The sequence below is a fragment of the Maniola jurtina genome, chromosome 3 (genome assembly GCF_905333055.1).
Source record: "Maniola jurtina chromosome 3, ilManJurt1.1, whole genome shotgun sequence".
In the NCBI taxonomy this organism is placed as follows: Eukaryota; Metazoa; Arthropoda; class Insecta; order Lepidoptera; family Nymphalidae; genus Maniola; species Maniola jurtina.
In genome coordinates this window covers 1,378,111-1,398,933 of record NC_060031.1, presented here as the reverse complement: position 1 = coordinate 1,398,933, position 20,823 = coordinate 1,378,111, and the positions used below count along the sequence as shown (strand labels likewise).

The window sequence follows — 20,823 nt, the reverse complement described above, 5'->3', positions numbered from 1 at the left end:
CAATGTTGCGTAACTTCCTGTATGACTTTTTTTCCATTACAAATTTCTATTTTTTTCCACTACAAAATTAGTCCTTGTGTTATCTCATAGGGTGGTAAATCATTCTATTTTTAACAGACTTTCAAAAAGGATGTGGTTCTCAATTCAGCCCGTTTTTTTACGTAATGCTATTCTGTTTTCTTACGTGCAAAGAATCAGCCTGGCTGTTCAGCACGGACATCCACTATTATTAGTAGGTATGATTTGTACCTTGTACAGTTGTTTTTGTTAAAGCTCCAATTGCATGATAGGCGATTAAAGTTATGTTACGGTTACAGTTAAACTTTGACTGTTAACAAAAGCAAAATGGAACTTGTTAATTGTGGATCAAAATTTTACGCGTATTACTTTATAGGTATACGGTATGATAGAGGTACCTAACTCTATGAATAGTAACTTGCGCAAACCCACTTTGCTTTTTTTTGATAGTCAAAGTTTAACACTAATATAATATGTACCTACTAAGTGATAAATACTTTTTCCTTTATTGTTCAGAACTTTTAATTACTTACATTAACCTACTAAGTACTTAATAAATACTTTTTTTCTTTATTATTCAGAACATTTAATTACTTACATTAATTATATACACAGAACTATGAAATAATTTTAAAATCATTAGTTAATAAGTTTAATACTTACTAGTTACCTATTTTAATTTAGATACCCTAGATGCCCTTAACGCACTCATTATAGTCCACATGAATGACTGATTGCAGATAGCCTAGAAATATAAAAAAAAATAATTTAGATACACATGTAGAGTAGACCTACACAGAAAATGCATGGAGTAAAGGAAAAATTTAGTTTTTGATGAGTAGGTACAATTATTAAGTATTTAGTGTTTTAATAAATAAGTGTTTAAATTTTAAATAATAGAAATTTTATAAAACAAACTAAAATTCTAATTTAAAATACTTAACTATTAACTGTAGTTATTTTAAAGATCCTTATCTAATCTTACCTAGAATACACCCAATAATTAGTTTATGCTAATAGTGATTCAATTTACGTCTGAGAAAGTCAATAGAAGCATCGCCGCCATTATGAAAGCAGATAAAGAACGTCACTTGTTAATATTCGCACCGCGTGATTGCCTCGCGAGATTGTTTAGCAAAAACCTAATTATGATCTAATGACAAATAATAACCTTAGTGTTTAATTATTTTATTCTAATATATACCATTTCTATTATATTATTTAGAGTTCTATGGTAGCCGCCTTCGAGCATCTCTGAAAAAAAAGAATTTTGAAAAATACTGACATACGTACTTTTTTTTGGACCGAAAGATATCAATTTCCATCCATACTGTCATTGATTTTAGAAGATCCAATGATCCACCCCTACATATTATTTGAAAAATGACTGAAGAACCTACTTTACTGTCAAAATTTCAAGTTTTTCCCCAGCGAAGTGGTTAATTTAGTTGTTGTTAGGAATCCATTATCGGCTCTTATACCATCTTAAGAGACCGGCAACCAAATTAACGATATACTATCTTCGATAGTATATCGTTAATTTATCTTTCAAATATTCCGATTAAAAAAAAACACAATATTAATATCAATTCCTGCTAATGGACGCTTGGAAATAAAATATTTATTTTATTGGAAAATGTTATTCAAATCTTAATTCTCGCGGAAGACGTTTTCTAATGTTACTTAGGACTTAGGCTTGTGTGTTGGCTTAATTCTAAATCTGTTGCTAGTAAAAGTTCATTAGAAGTTCCATCGGAAACGATTCATCTTCAATTACGACTCTGTTTAGTGTTGGGAAGATAATAAAGTTCGATTAATGAACGGTGGAAAGATCAGAAGTGGGATCACACACCCTATTACTGATTAGTAGAGTGGGTGAATTGTCTAATTTTTGAAGAATGATGTTAATGTGATGTAACTATTACTTATAATATAATATATAAGAAATTACAGAATTATATAATAATTCTGTAATTTCTGTCCTTCCCGTCCTCACCTAGTCATAGTCATAGTCATAGTCATTTATTCTTGATAATATACATTATACGTCAATCCAATAATTCAAATTATTTTTTATCATAAAATGTCACAAATTTTTCTTAAAAATATAGAATAAAACACAATAATAAATATTAATGATCAATTTTGTTTTCAATCTTTCTAAGTAGGAATGGTGCTGAACTGATAAACAGCCTTGTCCACAAATTCAAAGTTGCTCAGCGAGCTATGGAGAGAGCTAGAAGGAGATCCGCAGGAGAACCAAGGTCACTGACATAGCCCAAACTATTAGCAGGCTGAAGTGACAGTGGGCAGGCCATGCCTGTCGTAGAGGCGATGGCCGTTGGAGCCGGAAAGTCTTTGAGTGGAGACCGTGTATAGGCAAGCGTAGTGTGGGACGCCCTCCAGCACAATGGACCGACGATATGAAGCGGCTGGCGGGAAGTGGCTGGATGAGGAAGGTTGAGGACCGCGTGTGGTGGCACTCTCTAGAGCAGACCTATGCCCAATAATGGATGTCCACAGGCTGATAATGATGATGATGATGAGATTTTTTTTTTTTTTAACATAGGTAAATACCGTATTACGCATCGTATCTACGAGTAGTTCTACGCGGAAAAGATGCTATGTCTAAACAGTCCTAATTAAACTCGGTGGCATTGGAATAGAGATACGATGTCTTGCGTTGACCCCGCTTGACACGGTAATAGTCTTACCTTCGTGGGTAAAATCATAACTAGCCTAATTAGGTGCGTAATCATTATTTATTTATTCTCAGACCGGCGCGTTTGGAACTCTCGTAGCTTTAGTTTTAAATCAACGTAATCATTAATTATTATCACCACTATATCAACTTACAAACCTAACAAAAAGTAGTACTTATATCTATGAGTAGTACGGTCTACCAATAGTAACTACTTTGAATAATTAAATGATTTTGAGTTTGAGTTTGAGTTAATTGCAGATACAGGTTGTAAAGTAGGTGGTACAATAGTTTGCAACAGGTAGCAATTTACAATTCTACTAATTACATGAATGATAATGAACGCCACCTTTTTTTTTTTCTCTTTCGTCTGGCTTTACACTGATTAGCCAATGTCAAGTTTGTAGTTAATTATAAATTAGTGAAACTATGTGTATAAGTATGGACTTCGTCTGTGCCGGCGCCCGCCGACATACACGCGGCGCCCCTCTAGAGCGCTTCCCAGTTCCACCACCAATAAACACCAGCAGAACACAAAAACCGGCCACTTCTAACAAAAAAACACTCCAAAAAGGCACAACACGCGCGCCAGCAAACGCCACCACAGACGAAGTCTGAACGCCTCCTATGTGTACCTAATAATTGTACGCGACAGGTCGAGATTGCAATCGGGGTATGAGGCGAGGGGACGCCCCGCACACCCGCACGTCACTCGCGCTATCCCGCACCGGGTTAGTGCGGGGGCTGTGCGAGCGTGCGAGACAGCCCCACCCCGATTGCCATCTCGACCTGTCGCGTGCTATACTTACCTAGAAAAACAAATACCAAATACCTACTCAACTAGAAAACGTTTCTCTTTACTTTTTATTTATTATTCGTGAGATGTTCGTGAGATAAACAAAAAAAAATTTAAATGAACTACAACAACTATAAAAGTACTACTTTAAAAGCGATAGCCTAGTGGTTTTAAGACATTCGCCTCCTCGGGGTCGGGCGTTCAATCCCGGGCATGCACCTCTAAGCCTGTATATGCCTGAGAGTTCTTCATAGTGTTCTGATGAAGTTTGCTAATCCACATTATTAGCCAGCGGGATGCACTATGACATATTCTGTGCTATGCCCAAACCTTTCGTTCTCATTTTGCGAAGAGACTCGTGCTCAGTAGTGAGCCGGTGTGGGTTAATAATGATGATGACAGCATTTTGGAAGCGATAAAGATGAAATAATATTTAAAAAAAAATCAAAATAACCTTAAGTACCATTTAACGAAGGCAAAGACAAGGAGCTCATAAACGGGCTATAAAGATTGCATCTTGCTATCCAAATTTATATTTTATGACCCGCGCGCGCGTTTTGAGATAACAAATAATAATTCAGTCTTACATTTTTTTTATTCCGATACAAATTAGCCCTTGGCTGCGATCTTACCTGGTGGAGTGATGATGCAGTCTAAGGAACTAGGCATCAATTCTGGGCTGTTTCATCTAGAAATTGCCGGAAATCTAGCTTGTTTATACAAACCTTATATTCACGTTACATTTTCCCACGGAAGTGATTCGCAGAGGTTTCCGTGTGAGTCCATTTGTTTATTTGATTGTACCGACCTACCATGATTATACATTATACCCAGTACCCATTGTTTTTGCTTAGCATTTATAATTCAGTTTGTGTATAATCTTCGCGTTACAAATAGTAGCGAAGCGCAATAATTAACAGTTTAAAGGTGTTAGGAAGTAGAGCAGAAATGTAGTTAGCATGGCTTAAAATAGAAAGGAATACTTAATGACATGCTGCCCTGACCTGGATTAAGGTTTCGACAAACACAACGCGAGACGATAACGACTGAAGTTGGAAAATTGTAATACGAAAAATAGGTTGTAGTTAGATAGAGGCGACTGTACGTCTTATTTAAGTAACTATACAACCTATTTTTCTTTAGCTGACGCAAAAGAAATTCCAGATAACTTCTCGGAGAAATGCGTAAGTGACGCACTTTGCTTTATGATTCGGCTCCACTATCGGAATTTGGCAATATCAGAAAATGATTCATGACATCGCGAACTGTGTGGCCGGTAGCAATCGTATCGTTCCGCACTTTCGTGCTAACCCGAACGGTTGACGCGAAGATTACCTATAGTTAGGTTTTTTTTAAATCCCACGGGTATTTTTAGTAACCCAAAAAATCTAACTCAAACCATTGTAATTGATTGTCAATTGATAAAATTTATATCGAGTTGAAATCTCCAGAATTTCAGAAATTCCTTTCATAGCAATCTTCTGCGACCGAAGAAAAAAACCAGTAGGTTTGGAGGTTCGACTGAACGTTTTTTTAATAATGTTGATATTTTGAGCGGCCAATTTTCGTCTTTTATTATAAAGATAGATATAAGTATAAGCATTTATGAGTTAAACTCGATTATGGAAAAAAAGGAAGTCGTTTTTGTGATGAAACACCCAAAAGTTGCAATTCCCTCGAGCCTGGGGTACCTAGGTACCTAACTGAACTGGACTGAACATCAATAGGTTAGTCAGTTTATCCTTTTATATGTTTTTAGGGTTCCGTGCTTCAAAAGGAAAAACGGAACCCTTATAGGATCACTTTGTTGTCTGTCTGTCTGTCAAGAAACCTATAGGGTACTTCCCGTTGACCCAGAATCATGAAATTTGGTAGGTAGGTAGGTCTTATAGCACAAGTACAGGAATAAATCTGAAAACCACGAGTTAGTGGTTACTACATCATTAAAAAAAAATTAAAATGTGTTTCAATTTTCAAAATAAGATACCTATACCAAGTGGGGTATCATATGAAAGGGCTTTACATGTACATCCTAAAACAGATTTTTATTTATTTTTATGTATAATAGTTTTTGATTTATCGTGCAAAATGTTAAAAAAATACCCGAGTACGCAACCCTCAGTGCGCGAGTCTGACTCGCACTTGGCCGAGGTCTTTTTACTTTCTATGTATGGTATGTTTGCTTCTTTATCAAATGGGCTAGGACAGTTCTAATAATATAAGTAGATGTTGATAACCTCTATCTTTCTTCAACTCTGTGAGATGACCTCGATTTCAAACGGAAGCAAAAGTAGAGTTCAAAAGTATGCAAATAAAAATATTTGCCAACCGTAGATGTCGGCTTTTATTAATTCTTTAAAACAACATCCATTTTCGCAGCAGGAATTTCCTGAAGGTGATATAATTAGACACGTATTTTTATAGACTAGGATTTATGTAAATTATCAACCCATGGTCTGCTGACGACGCTAATCACCAGCAAGCTGGATCAGGGACTCTTCCTTCAGTTTTGTGACAAAATAGCACAGGCAGTAATAAAAAGGAACAAAGCATAGGTTGGCCATAAAGATTGGATGTATAATGCCTATTATAATAATAAGCTACTTTACGCCAGTAAAATGGTCAACCTATGCATTGACCATTTTAGCCTTAAACTAAATTCAGACAGAACCCTTGCCAGTCCCACAAAGTCTCCGACCGCCACATCGGAGGTCCCTTCCGTTAAATAAAAAAAAAAAAAAACCCATGGTCTGCTTACTGAACTACTGGACTGGTACGGGTCTCCTCTCAGCGTGTGAAGGATTTGCCCATAGACCATAGTCTACCACCACGCTGGCTGAATGCGGATTGGCAGACTTCACACACCTTTGAGAACATTATGGAGCATGCAGGTTTCCTTCGCGAAAGTTTTTTTTTTCACCGTTAAAGCAAGTGAATTAATATTTGATTGCTTAAACCAGAGGTTCCCAAAGTGGTCCAAGTGGATCCCCAGGGGTCCACGGGAGACTCGACTGGGGCTACGCTGGCGTGACAAAAAATGGGAGTTCACAATTCTTAATCGGAGGTCCACGAAAATGTACCTACTTTCGATAGTGCTGCTGCTGTGAGTAGATTTCAAAAAAGTAAAGTTCTATAGAATCACGTTTTTGACTGGCCAACTATATTTTTTAGGGTTCCATAGCTCGAAAGGAAAAAAACGAACCCTTATAGGATCACTTCGTTGTCTGTCTGTCTGTCCGTCCGTTCGTCGTACCATCCCCGGATTAGGAGCCGATGTCTTAGCCACTAATCTATCACCGCTTTGGATGGATTAAATAGTATGTCAATAGAATCCTCACAAAAATTTACAGTAAAAGGTCAAAAGATCGGCGCTGAAAATCATTAAGACTAATGAGTTTTCTTGCCGAATCAGACACAATAAATCCGCTAAGTTAATCGATTCCCTGAAAAACCGTAACCTTGAATAGGTTTACCTATTCTTGTTGTATAAAAAAGTGGATCGCGTGGTTTGCATTAATTACTTATAGGAATAAATGGGATCATTATATCTGCCGCTAACCTTAAGGGCCCATAACGATAGTATTTATTGTTCGCCTTGCTCTGAACTTTGTAGAGACTGCAAACTGACATTGCAAATTTTTTGAGAGTGTTAGTGAGTCATACTCATTCATAGACTTTTATTGTCAGGTACCTACTAGGGACATAGGGAGATTAGGTGGACATCATATTATGTATTATGACATCAAATAAGTCTCAGGGAGCCGCTGGATTCAAGCGGCGCGGGCAAGACCGTGGCGTGTGGTACAAGAGTAGTAGTAGAATTAAACCCCCGTGTCAGGACACTAAGTGTATGGCAATGCATGACGTAATTTCTAATACTATTCATTCCCAAGAAAATATAAAAAAATTACACTTTGTACTTTGACGTAAGATTTTTTACACCTTTATTACCTGTAATCTCCCAAAGCCACCATGATCCAAACTTCATAGTCGCTGATCGTTTCTCCATGTGTTGGGGAGAATACCCAGAGAAAAGTTAGCTTTTATAAAATAATGAAGGTCTGGCACGCGTTGGCTCTCTCTCTTTGAGATCTTTGAAGATAAATAGATGCTGGAAAAATAGAACGTAGGTAAGTAGATACTAAAGGAAAATCCCAAAACAAACAGGCGTTTTCGTACCCGACCGAATGTAACGAATTACATCCAATTGAGGGAACACCATAAAATTATCCATTTGGCCAGCAATGACCTTTCCTCATTACAGGAATAAAATGCCGCTCCCCTAGTTTTATGTACGAGTACTCAGGAGAAATTGCGTGTTTTTTCCTCAAACTGATCAAATGTAGGTACTCACGGGTAGATTGTGAACTCAGAATCCCTAGACCCTACTCATATTATAAATACGATAGTGTGTTTGTTTGTGCGTTTGTTGCTTTATCCGTTTGTTTGTTCTTCAATCACGCTGAAACGGAGTAACGGATTGATAAACTTGCATAAATACGGGTGTTTTAAAGGTTTTGCTTTGCAGGTCTCCCTCTGAGATTCGGAACGATTATTGCATACTTTCGGTGTTTAGATCGGGAACTGGATAATTAAAGCTATGATAGCAATCACGCTGTAGTTAAATTATTTATTTTGTCATTAGTGTTGCTTAGATTAAAACTCTCGGATGACCTCTACGCGTTGAATCTGTGTTCTTCGCGTAGGCTTTGGAGGATATTCTAATAATTCGTTGCAAATATTTATACTATAATACTTGCTTTTTCTGACCGACGCTTGTATACTATGGAGAGAGCAGTCTATCGGTTGACGATGATGAAGATGTAGATTGTAGAGAATTTTGTTTCCCCGCTTGGCAAAACGAGAAAATTTAGTTATAAAATTGTTGTTAGTTAAAATATTTGAGATAATAATATGTACGTTTATCGCTCCTCTTATTTGTGCTAGATTCTGATATCAACATGATTCACACGGCAAATATAATATTATCTAGAGAAAAACCACTGATAAGATAATTGTCTGTGTGAAAGATCTCGCTATAACAGATGAAATTATTAAAAAAGGGAAAAAGTTACGAGTACAGTGAAGAAGCGGTGACAGATGTTACATGAAATATGAAAATAAATTCATTTCATCTCATTGATGATATATACCTATATTCAATCATTGATTTTATTGCAACCCTGGCACAATGGTAAGGGTTGTGGTCTTATTCGTGGGAGGTATCGGGTTCGCTTCCCGGCAGGGGTTGCGAATTTTATAATTTCTAAATCTCTGATCTGGTCTGGTGGAAGCCTTCGGCCGTGGCTAGTTACCACCCTACCGGCTAAACCGTGCCGCCAAGCGATTTAACGTTCCGGTACGATGCCGTGTAGAAACCAAAGGGGGTTTAGTAAAAACTGCCATACCCCTTTCAGGTTAGCCCACTTCCATCTTAGACTGCATCATCACTTACCACCAGGTAAGATTGCAGTCAAGGGCTAACGTGTTTCTGAATAAAAACATATTATAAATGTATACACTATAGCATATATTATAGCACTGTGTGTCACAGGTCTACGAATCTACAGGCTTAGCACAAGCAATGAGTAAATATTGCAAAACAATAGAATAGGTACATTTGGCATTATAATGCTGAGTAGCACTTGGTTGTTACTATGTTGTACACACAAGTTGTTATAACACCCACCATTTTCGGATGAGATGAAGTCATTTTAGTTTAGAAGAACTTATTTTAAGCAGCTGTTTCGACGAAATATTGACAAAATCCTATTTAGAATTGTTGAAAATGTTTCGTACCTACCATTACTTAATGTAACTTGTATAACTCTGCGCTGGATTAAAATGCGACGTAGTCTCACGTCCCAGTGGGTTTAGGTTTTTGAAAATCACTTGAACTCTTTGATTTTCCGGGATAAAAAGTAGCCAAATCTTTCAATTTTTTTCAAAAACGGTTAGGTGGGTTGGCCGTGAAAAGGTAACAAACAGACACACTTTCGCATTATGATATTAGCTGGTGTAGGAGGATATAATTATATGCCAAAACTGGCTTTGCTACGAACAATAAGATGACTTTTTCTCTCAGATCTTATTTTACTGGCTCAAATCAGTTGTAATCATAACTTAGTTTCAGAAATAGTAGGTTTAGCCGTCAAAGTATAAAGGATCTTATCCGTACTAATTCACATAAGAGGTTGTAAAACCACATAACACTTACCTGCGTAGTACCTACCTTTGTAATTTATAGCACCAGACGCGGCGTAGGCACCAAATTGACCTCTTTGTATCTTTGTATAAATCCTATTAAGTAATTTCACTTTACAGTTTATCGGCAAGAGTGCGTTTAAATAGCGTTCCGATACGATGCCTCACCGAAACTGTTTAGGGGTATGCCATATTAGATCTATCTTAGAGTCACAGTGCTTAGACATCAGATTAGAGACCTTCCGAGATCAGTATTTGCTACAAATTATAATCCGGGTATCTTTAAAACAAAAGTAAATAGGCACCTTCAAGGCAAACGCGTTCCACCATCAAGTGTAATCCTGCTAGGTGATTCCCTAACTCAGTGTCTAACTGAATGGTAGCCACCAAGGTTGGTTGGTTCTACATTGCTGCTTCACTGGGTAATATTAAAATATTTTTTTCGTACAAAACCTTATGGATTAAAAAACGAGCTCGGTGGCTTTGTTAGACACTGAGTTACTGAATCACCCCGGGTCAAGTGTCCGGCGATGGGTTGATCAATAATGATCAATTAAATAATGATTTTATTGGAATTCTTTCCCAGGTGCAAAAACCGCGGAAGCAGTACCGATGTGAATCGATGGGAAAGTGAGATGACGGAGCCGAAATGAGAATCTCACGTACCTGAACAATGCTTGACGACCGCCTGCCCGAGCGTGACGTTTACACTTGAAACACGGCAAGGTGAGAGTTTTTGTGTTTTTCATTACGCTCCGGCCGTTTCGGATGGCCAATTACGGTTGTTTACCAAACTCGTTGATTCAAGGGAAAATTCCGAATCGATTCGTACGATGGGTAGGTTACGTACCCTACCCATCTCAATCCGTCCAAGCTACGGATCTCCTGTCCAGGGTTGACGTCGACGTCGATGATACATGGCAACGAGAGACATTTTTAGGGTTCTGTACCTCAAAAGAAAAAACGGAACCCTTATAGGATCACTTTGTTGCCTGTCTGTCTGTCTGTCAGTCTGTCCGTCCGTCCATCGTGTCTGTCAAGAAAACCTATAGGGTACTTTCCCTAGAATCATGAAATTTGGTAGGTAGGTAGGTCTTATAGCACAAATATAGGAATAAATCTGAAAACCGCGAATTTGTGGTTAAATCATTAAAAAAAAATTAAAACGTGTTTCAATTTTCAAAGTAAGATAACTATACCAAGTGGGGTATCATATGAAAGGGCTTTACCTGTACATTCTAAAACAGATTTTTATTTATTTTTATGTATAGTAAATAGTTTTTGATTTATCGTGCAAAATGTTGGAAAAATACCCTCAGTGCCCGAGTCTGCCTCGCAGTTACTGACTCAGTTACCAGGCAGGATTCAAGGAAAAATTCCGAAACCATCCACCCTCATCTCGTCTCAACTAGGGCTTGAAAATCGATCTATTTTTCAGCTCCAGAGTCGGGTTTTGATGCTGAGCGTTACAAGTCCGGAGATCTGGAGTTTCGAAGCTTTACTTAAAAAAATAATGTGAAAAAAATGATATTTCTTGCTCTTAAATGAATTTACAAGTTTGTTGAGTATGAAATACAACAAATCTCTTAGAAAAATGAAAAAAAATAGATTCTGACGAATTGAGAACTTCCTCCTTTTTTGGAAGTCGGTTAAAAAGGGAACTTTATTGTACAACCTGGTACATTTAATTACTTTGTAAAAAAAATCTTGTAGACTTTTTAACATGTCTTCCATCGAGTAACTTATCAATAGATTACGGATAGATTGATTACGATTGAAATATTTTTAGCGTACACATGCCGACATTGCCATACCGTTTTGTTGTTCGTAGCGTAAACTAGTATTTTTTATCACAAATTCTACAAATTATAAGTATCTGATTGCTTATTAGACGGTTATCAGGCAATGAGTGGGTATCAGAGGGTATAATGTTATTAATATTATCGGCGATGGTGTGGAGTGCTCTATTTGCCTTAATATCTTTCTGATTAGATAATATAACAACCAACCCACGGGCCATGGTTTTGTCATCCAAAATCTCTCCCAAAAATTAATAGTCAATTAATATTTAAAAAAAAAGACTAAATATAAACTCAGTAGGTTTGCCATCCGTATTTCCTACCACGTAGGTAGGTACCTACTTAAATATTTTCAGGCAAGCCTGAAAAGACATCTTCTAGGCAAGCATTCCAATTTCCAACCTCATCATTGCTTTTAATTCAGCATGATTGTCATCCAGCGCAAACCCATCTCACAATAAAAAATTGTATGTTTTCCTATTTTCAGATGTTTCGAAAAATGCAATATGTCGTCAGAGCAGCAATACTATTCGTTCTATGGATACCTACCCTGACCGCCCAAGGAAAGGAAATCACAAACCCATTACCATCTTGTCCAATAGGATTTACACTAATTTACAAAAAGGATAAATACACCCCATTCTGTGTAAGACGAAAAGGCCCAGAGACTTTCACTGAATTGTACAAAGATTGCGTTGGAAATCTGTACACCACGAAATTGTATCAAGAGCTGAATATATCGAAGCCCGATTATGCTGTATGGACTGAATACAAAACGTTGTATTCAGGCGGAGTCTTCATCGACTGGTCCCACACAAGGACTACGGGGGATCAGTTCAAATCAGATGATGTAGTACTTGATCCTATGCTAGATGTAGATGGAGATTTGTGTTTGATAATGGATCCTGTTAGTAATTTCACTGCTGTTAAATGCCATACGAATCACTACAGATTTTGCGTGGTTAAACCTTACGTAAAAGAGGGTATGACGAAAAAAGGTTGTGAAGGGTTGAAGGATTCTTTTAGGTTCTGGAGCCCGGTTTCAACTTGCTTAACAGTTTTAACAGGGGTTGGAGGGGGTGCTGTTCGAGCGACTTGGAACCAAGCGAGGGATCTTTGTGGTAAAAAGGGGGGTTATCTGCTGAGTCATGGGTGGAGATATTCGAATTATAAAGAATTTAGTTATGCCAATAATTTAAATCATACGTACCCACTGGGAATTGTTATGAGCACTAATTATTCTTGGCTGAGATATGACGCGATGACTGATCATTCAGAGGTAATTTCTTTTGATTTTGCATTTACTTAACCTTAAGCTGAATCTGGTGGAATTTGTCCGCAGCGAGTAAAGCCACCTCTCCGGCTAGGATAAATGTTTTTTTTTTTAATTTTTAGATACCAATATCAGAGTGGAATTTCGGTGATACAATAAACACGACGGATACATTTCTCGGTGCTTTGCGCTATAATTTTTGGTATCTCGTGAATGGATCTTACATATTCTATGACGTCATATGCGAGCGATCTGTTCAAATAAAAGATGTCAGTTTGGATGTAACGATAGACGTGTAAGTAAAAGTTACCTAATAATAATAATACATTATCAAAAGTAAAAAAAACATAGGAAGTGGACAGAGATGCACTCTATAAGATATCTCTACCCTTGACTATTTATCCCTTGATTGTAAGAGAAGTTGTAAAGGAAGAAAAATAGGTAACAAAGATAAAAGGTAGCCCTTATGTGAATACGTAAATAATCTTTCCCATTTATCGTATAAATTATATTTAAATTATATTTTTAATCACGGTTAAATAAGCAACGTTCTACTGCTTAATTATTTTTTGTACAAGAAAATATCAAGTTCATTCAACGATTTCTTTGTTTTCAACTGCAATTGTTCCATTGTGTTAACATTGCAAACCTGATAATAATTTTGTAATGTATTGTTCTTTACGAAATTATCATCTGTGTCATTGTATCGACATGATACAGCTGTAACTTTATCTTACTCTCGTGCTTCTTATCCCTCATTTCTGAGGGTAGTGACCTCTTTCTATAGGTAGTTAGTTCTCATAGTGGTAAGAGTTTCCTTGGCATTATGAAGCGGGCTCCCATATAATACATAGGTACCTCATCACATAAGTAAGAGATTTTCACTCCTTGCTTTAACGAATTAATTCATCATCATGACCATACACCAACTAATGAGCATAGGTCTCCTTTCAGAATGAGAAGGGTTTGGGCATAGTCCACCACGCTGGCCAAGTGCGGATTGGCAGACTTCACTTACCGTTGAGAACATTATGGAGAACTCTCAGGCAGGTTTACTCACGATGTTTTCCTCCACCGTTAAAGCAAGTGATATTTAATTGTTTAAGACACACATAACTCTGAAAAGTTAGATGTCCGGGATCTCCCCTCGACCTTCCGAAAGGAGGTCTTCACGGCTCATTCCTAACTAGACGGCTTTCGATTACTATCAGATGTTCAATAGTGATAATAACCGCAAGGCACGGAAAAACACTAAATTCGGACCTTCAAAGAGTTCAAAGTCAGCCAGTCATCCAGGTTGGGAGCGCAATCGTCTGATATGCCGCAACCTAATGCCGCAACTAAGCCACACGTCCCTTAATCTAATCTTTGATGTGTTATTTTTAGAGAAAACAAACTCACGCTTGCAGTCAACGATTCTCTAGATAAAGATGATATTTATTGTTTCACTGACTCTGTATACTACTACCCAGTGAAAGTCAAAAAAGAAAGAGTCGATGATAGTAATGTATATGTTCTTAAACCGAAACAGGACGGTTACTATTGGTGTACTCATGTTAACACGAAAAGATTCAAAGTCACGGAATCAAAAAAAGTTTTGTTCATACGAGAAAAAGTCTCCCTAGTCAATTTGTATACCATCAAATTAAGATATTTGAAGATGTATAGTATAATAGAAGATTTGGAAAAACTTTATAGTATTTTGGGAATGAGATTAAAGGAATACATTTATTTACGCACAAAATACGAAAGCGTTTACGGGGATTTAAATACAAATATAACAGAGGAAGTGTTAAAAAGTTTTCAAAGTACCAACTACGGTTTGGATTGGAAAGAGAATTCGGTTATTGTAAAGATGAAGATAAAAAGATTGTATTTAGATAGAGGAACAATTCTAATTCATGTGGAACTACATCCTGATATGAGACCTGTCACGCCTGGTATTTGGGAAGATATTGTGATTTTGTCCATGAAGCCAGTGTTTTACTGCAAAGGTTTTGATTCCATACCTCAGATGTCTTTAGGTAAGATAAATTATACTTTCTTAATCTAATTCGTTATAGTACATTATTGTCTAGGCCGGAAATAAAGCAATTGCCACCAAAGTAATAATATTGGAAGGCGAGGACTTCCTAAAGAAATTTGCCGTGTCGGCCGAGACTTGTATATTATTTTCTCCCATTTGCGAGGAAACAAAAAGTTTACATTGCAAAAATAATTGAAAAATTCTGCCAAGTAAAATGTACTCAATACTTAATTCTTCTTTTTTACCAAACAACTTAAAAATTGTTTTAAACTAATTTGAAAAAATCTGTATTAATTTTCGCTCGCGCCGATTGAACTGCGAGCAGTCTTGTTCGTGCGAGTATAGCCCTCTTTGCTTTTTAATAATAAGTATCACATGTACTTAAAAACCCTAAATTTATGTTAGCATGCATTTAAAGAACCTCGTTAAAAATACCTCGTTAAATAAACTGGCCAGCAAAGCCAGTCCTTTTGGAAATTGTTGGCGCGCGGAAAGCCGATTAACGTTTTATTTTTCTTAGTAATTAAACAATTTCCGAGCAATTGGAAGAAAATATACTTTCAGAGAGTGACTCAGCGTTGACTAATCCTCTAATTATCTCATTTGATAAAGATCACAGCGGGTCAAATGCTCAAATTATCGGCGTAATTGAATTGTTATTTCATTGTGTATGACGTACAGTAGATTTTGCATGTGAATTTATGGCAAAAAGTCAGAGTAAAGAATGCACAGGTAAGCTAAGCTATTTTATAGCACCATGAAATAATGGCATGTTCATATACTTCATATGAATATCAGTAGATTTCCATAATCAACTTACTCTTTGTAATATTAACAGGTAGATAATTTCTCGTGACGCATTTACTTGATGAGTTTGATGACCGAATTCTTAAACCAAAATGTTCGTCACTAATCGGTAATTAATTAGCCGATTATATTCGTTAACATTAGACGCTGTTCCAATACGTCTAGCACATTCGTTAAACTAAATACGTTCGTAATTAATATTAGTCGGTAACGGGTAGGTAACTACATACTGTCTGAATATAGACGATCAATTTGGTGGACTGTATTCAGGCATGTATCATCATCATCTCGACCCATCGCTGTGCACTACTTAGCACGAGTCTCCTCTCAGGTTCACAAGGGTGTAGGCCATAAGTCCACCACGCTGTAACCAGCGTACCTAACGGTACGGATTTTAATTTTCACATACTTTTGAAAACATTAAAATGAGAACTCTTAAGCATGCTTTCTTCACGAAGGTTTGCTTCACCGTCAACACAAGAGATATTTAATCGCTTAAAACGCACATTACTTCGAAAAATTAAAAGTATGTGCCCAGGATTGAAGCCCGGAACCTCCTAATTAGAAACCGAAGTCTTAAATACCAGAATATCACCTACTAGCAAATAGTTATACGTATCGATTTTACAAACGCTTTTGACACCGTATACCGTAGTTACTTAATGAATTTTCTAGCGTCGAAAAACAAGAATTTATGAGATTTTTATCACAGGGCAGTCAACAAAATCCGTTGGGTGCCGCACCCATACATGCGTGGGTGATTTCAACGAGGGTGTGCAATGGGTGACCACGGCTACCGCAGACTGCTCCACCCGTTCGCCCGTTACCCTCGACAGATCCCTTCAATTCTTACCTACACAGATCTCGAATCCTGAAACGGTTAGTAGATTTTTGATATTTCTATTTACTAACGATCAGATAATGGTAAAGGTTTAAACTCAGATTTCACACAGACCTTGGCAGGGACAGGGCAAGGTGTACTTTTTGCGCCGATTTTACTTACCGTGTGTAAATGAAGTCATCTATGATCAGATCATCAGATTTATAAAACGAGGGAGAAATACCACACCTACTCGTAAACATCAATTTAGCTTAATTCAAAATCCCTCTACATTTAAACGAAATTAAGTCCAAGATTGATTAAATTTTAGGACTCATGAAGCTGTACATATTAACGTACAGCTCCATGAGTCCTAAAACTTAATTCAAGTTCCTGCCAGTTCCTCAATTTCTTCTTTTCCGATCTATTATGTTATGAACCTGAACACTGAACGATTCTGTATTACTTTATACTATATTTAAATCAGCCAAGAAATATTCTAATGCACGTGTCATATAGTATTGCATGTTTCTAAAAAGCAGACCACGATTTTCATATGCTAACATTTTATAGAAAATTTTGAAAACAATCGAAACCTATTAGTTTATTCTTGAAATTATCCTGTAATGCGATAACTGTTTAATAATAACTCATTATAACTTTTCCTTAATTAATTAACATAGAAATCATTGCATGAATTAATAACTAATGACTAACAATATTATAGACACCCGACTATGACAGCTCCGAAGAAGAACCTTTACTAGAAACCGCAGCGACATCTTCCGAAAAGAAAAAAACATCGACTACTAGCAGACCTATTGTTATCCTACCTGAAATAACCACAACCGAAATGCCGTCTGAAGTATCCACGGTTACCGCGCCTTCGGAAGAATTGTCCACTATTGATAGTCCGGAGATATTTGAATCCACTACGGTTTCTATAGAGAATAACAGTACAACAGAGTTTAACACGACTACGATTTCTACGACCACAGCGTCTACGCCAACGACTAGACCGGTGGGTAATTTGCATGTTAAATTGCTTAAGTAGCTCATTTTGTGCGTGTATTTACACATATTTTTACGTTCATTTTCATGTTTATATTATGTTGATAGTTGATCCCAAAGCAATTCGATAAGTGTCTATTAAAAATTATAACCGAAACCATTGCGTAGGTTGTTTTTTCTTTCTAAGAAATTCTGTTATTCTGTATGAAAACATACAGTTATATAATATTGGCGTCACTCAGAAAAGCAGGTATTATTTAAATATTTTTATCGAATTATTGGAATGTCCTCTCCAAAACCAACACAAAAAAAACACAAGTTTAATGTGTAAGGTTATCCGAGAGTTTTAATCTAAACAAACTAATGCCAAAATAAATAATTTAATTAGAGCGTGATTGCTATCACAACATCTAATTATTCAGTTCACAATCCAAATACCGAAAATATGCGATATCGCTCCGAATCTCGGAAGGAGACTGAACTACAACTTTCGAAACACCCGTATTTATGCAAGTTCAATCTTGTTGGCCGCCTAGCAACAGATTGTATGACATCGAATGAGCCAAATATCGATTTTATCAAACTACCTGCATTAGATAAATTAATAATTTTATATTATTTTTGACAACTCAAATCAATTTTTTAAAAATAACCTTACAGTTCGGCCGTCCTGAATTTAACACGTCCTCGTGTTTCTAATCAATCTTGTCATGTCAGTCGCGGGCTTCCTTGCCCTAAGTCAAATCCAAATCATGGGCTATCCTGCCCTCCGTCAAATCATTAAAACCTACCCTTGAACTGCCGAACTCTCAGTTTTAATATCCAGTCAACAATAAATCCAAACGACTAACTTCTCATTCGATGTATACAAAATCTGAACCACTTATTGCAAATTACTTTCCACTTCACAAAAGACTAAATTCTTTAAAAAAAAACTTAAAATTTTAATCACCAAAACCACCGAACTCATTAAAAAAAATTTATCAAATGTGGGTTGTTTTGAAAAAGATACCAAAGCGAAATTAAGGCAACGCGAGACACGTCCCGCTTCTGAATTATTGGCGTCACTCAGAAAAGCAGGTATTATTTAAATATTTTTATCGAATTATTGGAATGTCCTCTCCAAAACCAACACAAAAAAAACACAAGTTTAATGTGTAAGGTTATCCGAGAGTTTTAATCTAAACAAACTAATGCCAAAATAAATAATTTAATTAGAGCGTGATTGCTATCACAACATCTAATTATTCAGTTCACAATCCAAATACCGAAAATATGCGATATCGCTCCGAATCTCGGAAGGAGACTGAACTACAACTTTCGAAACACCCGTATTTATGCAAGTTCAATCTTGTTGGCCGCCTAGCAACAGATTGTATGACATCGAATGAGCCAAATATCGATTTTATCAAACTACCTGCATTAGATAAATTAATAATTTTATATTATTTTTGACAACTCAAATCAATTTTTTAAAAATAACCTTACAATAATTACTAATAAAAGTATCTAGAGCATCGCATTTATAGTATTAGTATTTTTGGGTAAGGTCTGACGAAATCACAAACACAATCTTTATGATAAATTATTATACTTTTATTTCAGATTTAAATTTATTAACTTTTACATTTGTGTCAAATAAATGTTGTTCCTCTTACGTTAGTATATTTTCGAATGTCGTCGTTTTTAAACCACTCTTACAGGTAACCTCTCCACGTTTATTAGCCACTCCCCTTTTTATCTTATCGTTATCCGCCAATCCAAATTGTACAATGAATAAACTTAGTGACTAATATACAAATCATCAAGCTCGTTTAACAAATCATCTAAGTAATAAAGATGTTTTCATCTTATATATTGATTACAAATATTATCCTTTATTATACTACAATTCATCAACTAAAAACTATAAGAATTTTATATACAGTACGTTTATCGATCAGATGTTGAACAACTTCAGCCAATCAATGACGCCTTCTAATATGATGTTATGATTTGTTATGATTTGAGTGGCGCCAACTATCTAATCAGTAACTTCTACACGTTTATAGATAATTAATATGGGCCAAGCTTACAGCTCGGCCATCCTGTTTTAAGCGAGTCTCATCGCTTTTAAAAAAAAAAATTAAAACTTAAGTAACATGTAAACTTCACAACCAAAATGACAAAGACTTAGTTCAACAAAACAAAAAAAATTAAGATAGTAATTAATTAAATTAATATTCTTGCTAACCTTAACTAGAAGGAATATACAGTTTTATTGATACATTGGTATTGATTATGATTGCAACTTAATTTTAGAGCACTCGCAGCAACCCTTTCCATCCGATATAACTAGAAAATAGCAGATAAACTCAATTCAATTCCAAACTATTTACCCTCGCAACTTTACCTGCCAGTCTACAGTAGCACTCAAATTTAGCCTTTAATCTAAAATTAATTTTTCTGTTTTCTTCCGCTAATATTAAAATAAAAAGATGCAGACACTCTAAATTTATAAATAATTTTTCAAAAATCATAAAGATATCAAAAATTGCGAGACCAGTAGCAACTAAAGGAGGCCTCCATTTAATCAAAGAACGTAGGTACATGCATAAAGTCCGAAGTATCAATTATAACTCACAAGCCAATATTTTACAGGAACACTCAATAGAGATTTGGGGATGAGCATGTAAAACTAATTACTAAAAACTACTTTAAAGGGTTTCAAGTATCTCAAAATAAATTGTTAAAAGTTCTGTTCCAACTAGACTCTCCTTCCCACTAAAGAATTATATAAGAAAACTGATGAACTATATTATATAAGTCAATTATACAAATTCAAAATATGTCTATTTGTTAGGAAAATACTATTAAAGTCCGTACATACACGCATCACTTTAAAGCTAAATCTCATAAGTATGGTACACAAAACGAACATACCTATTATGCTACAATTACATAAAGCTAGGACTAATTATGGTATGTAAACTACCTAGCTCTACTCCATAATGTACTTGCCGAAACTCATACTGGAGGAAAAATCTTTTACAAAGTTTAAAGTTTAATCAAACAGTGTCAAACACCATAGATATCTTAGCTAGATGTAGGTATAGTTTGTTAACGAATATAACGTGTTTTGACTTTTTATATTATTGTATAGTCACCATACCTTTAAAGATTATGTTTTCTTCTATATTTATATTTAGAATCGGGAGCGATTCTTAATATGAATATGTGTAAGTGAACTTCTTGTCCTTTTGATAAAATAAACTCTCTAAACTTAAAGTTAATCGCCGCCAGTTCTCGATTTAAATCACAAAACATTTTCATACACTTTCAACGCAATAGTTTTACGCACATATTTTCTTCTTCCCTTCTTATTGGAA

At 36.0% G+C, this 20,823-nt stretch overlaps 1 protein-coding gene across 2 annotated transcripts in view; it reads left to right on the top strand.

Annotated features, from left to right (window-relative positions):
* Window positions 1–20,823, top strand: part of LOC123879743 (adhesion G-protein coupled receptor G2-like) — a 38,797-nt gene that overhangs the window by 6,908 nt on the left and 11,066 nt on the right. The window contains exons 2-7 of one of the 2 annotated variants that reach the window (XM_045927657.1): window positions 10,306–10,445; window positions 12,006–12,797; window positions 12,914–13,086; window positions 14,178–14,815; window positions 16,337–16,503; window positions 17,172–17,465. In XM_045927657.1, the coding sequence (XP_045783613.1) occupies window positions 12,006–12,797; window positions 12,914–13,086; window positions 14,178–14,815; window positions 16,337–16,503; window positions 17,172–17,465 (2,064 nt within the window). In that variant the 5' untranslated portion in view covers window positions 10,306–10,445. The remainder of the gene's footprint in view (window positions 1–10,305; window positions 10,446–12,005; window positions 12,798–12,913; window positions 13,087–14,177; window positions 14,816–16,336; window positions 16,504–17,171; window positions 17,466–20,823) is intronic. The other variant, XM_045927663.1, reaches the window with a different exon arrangement.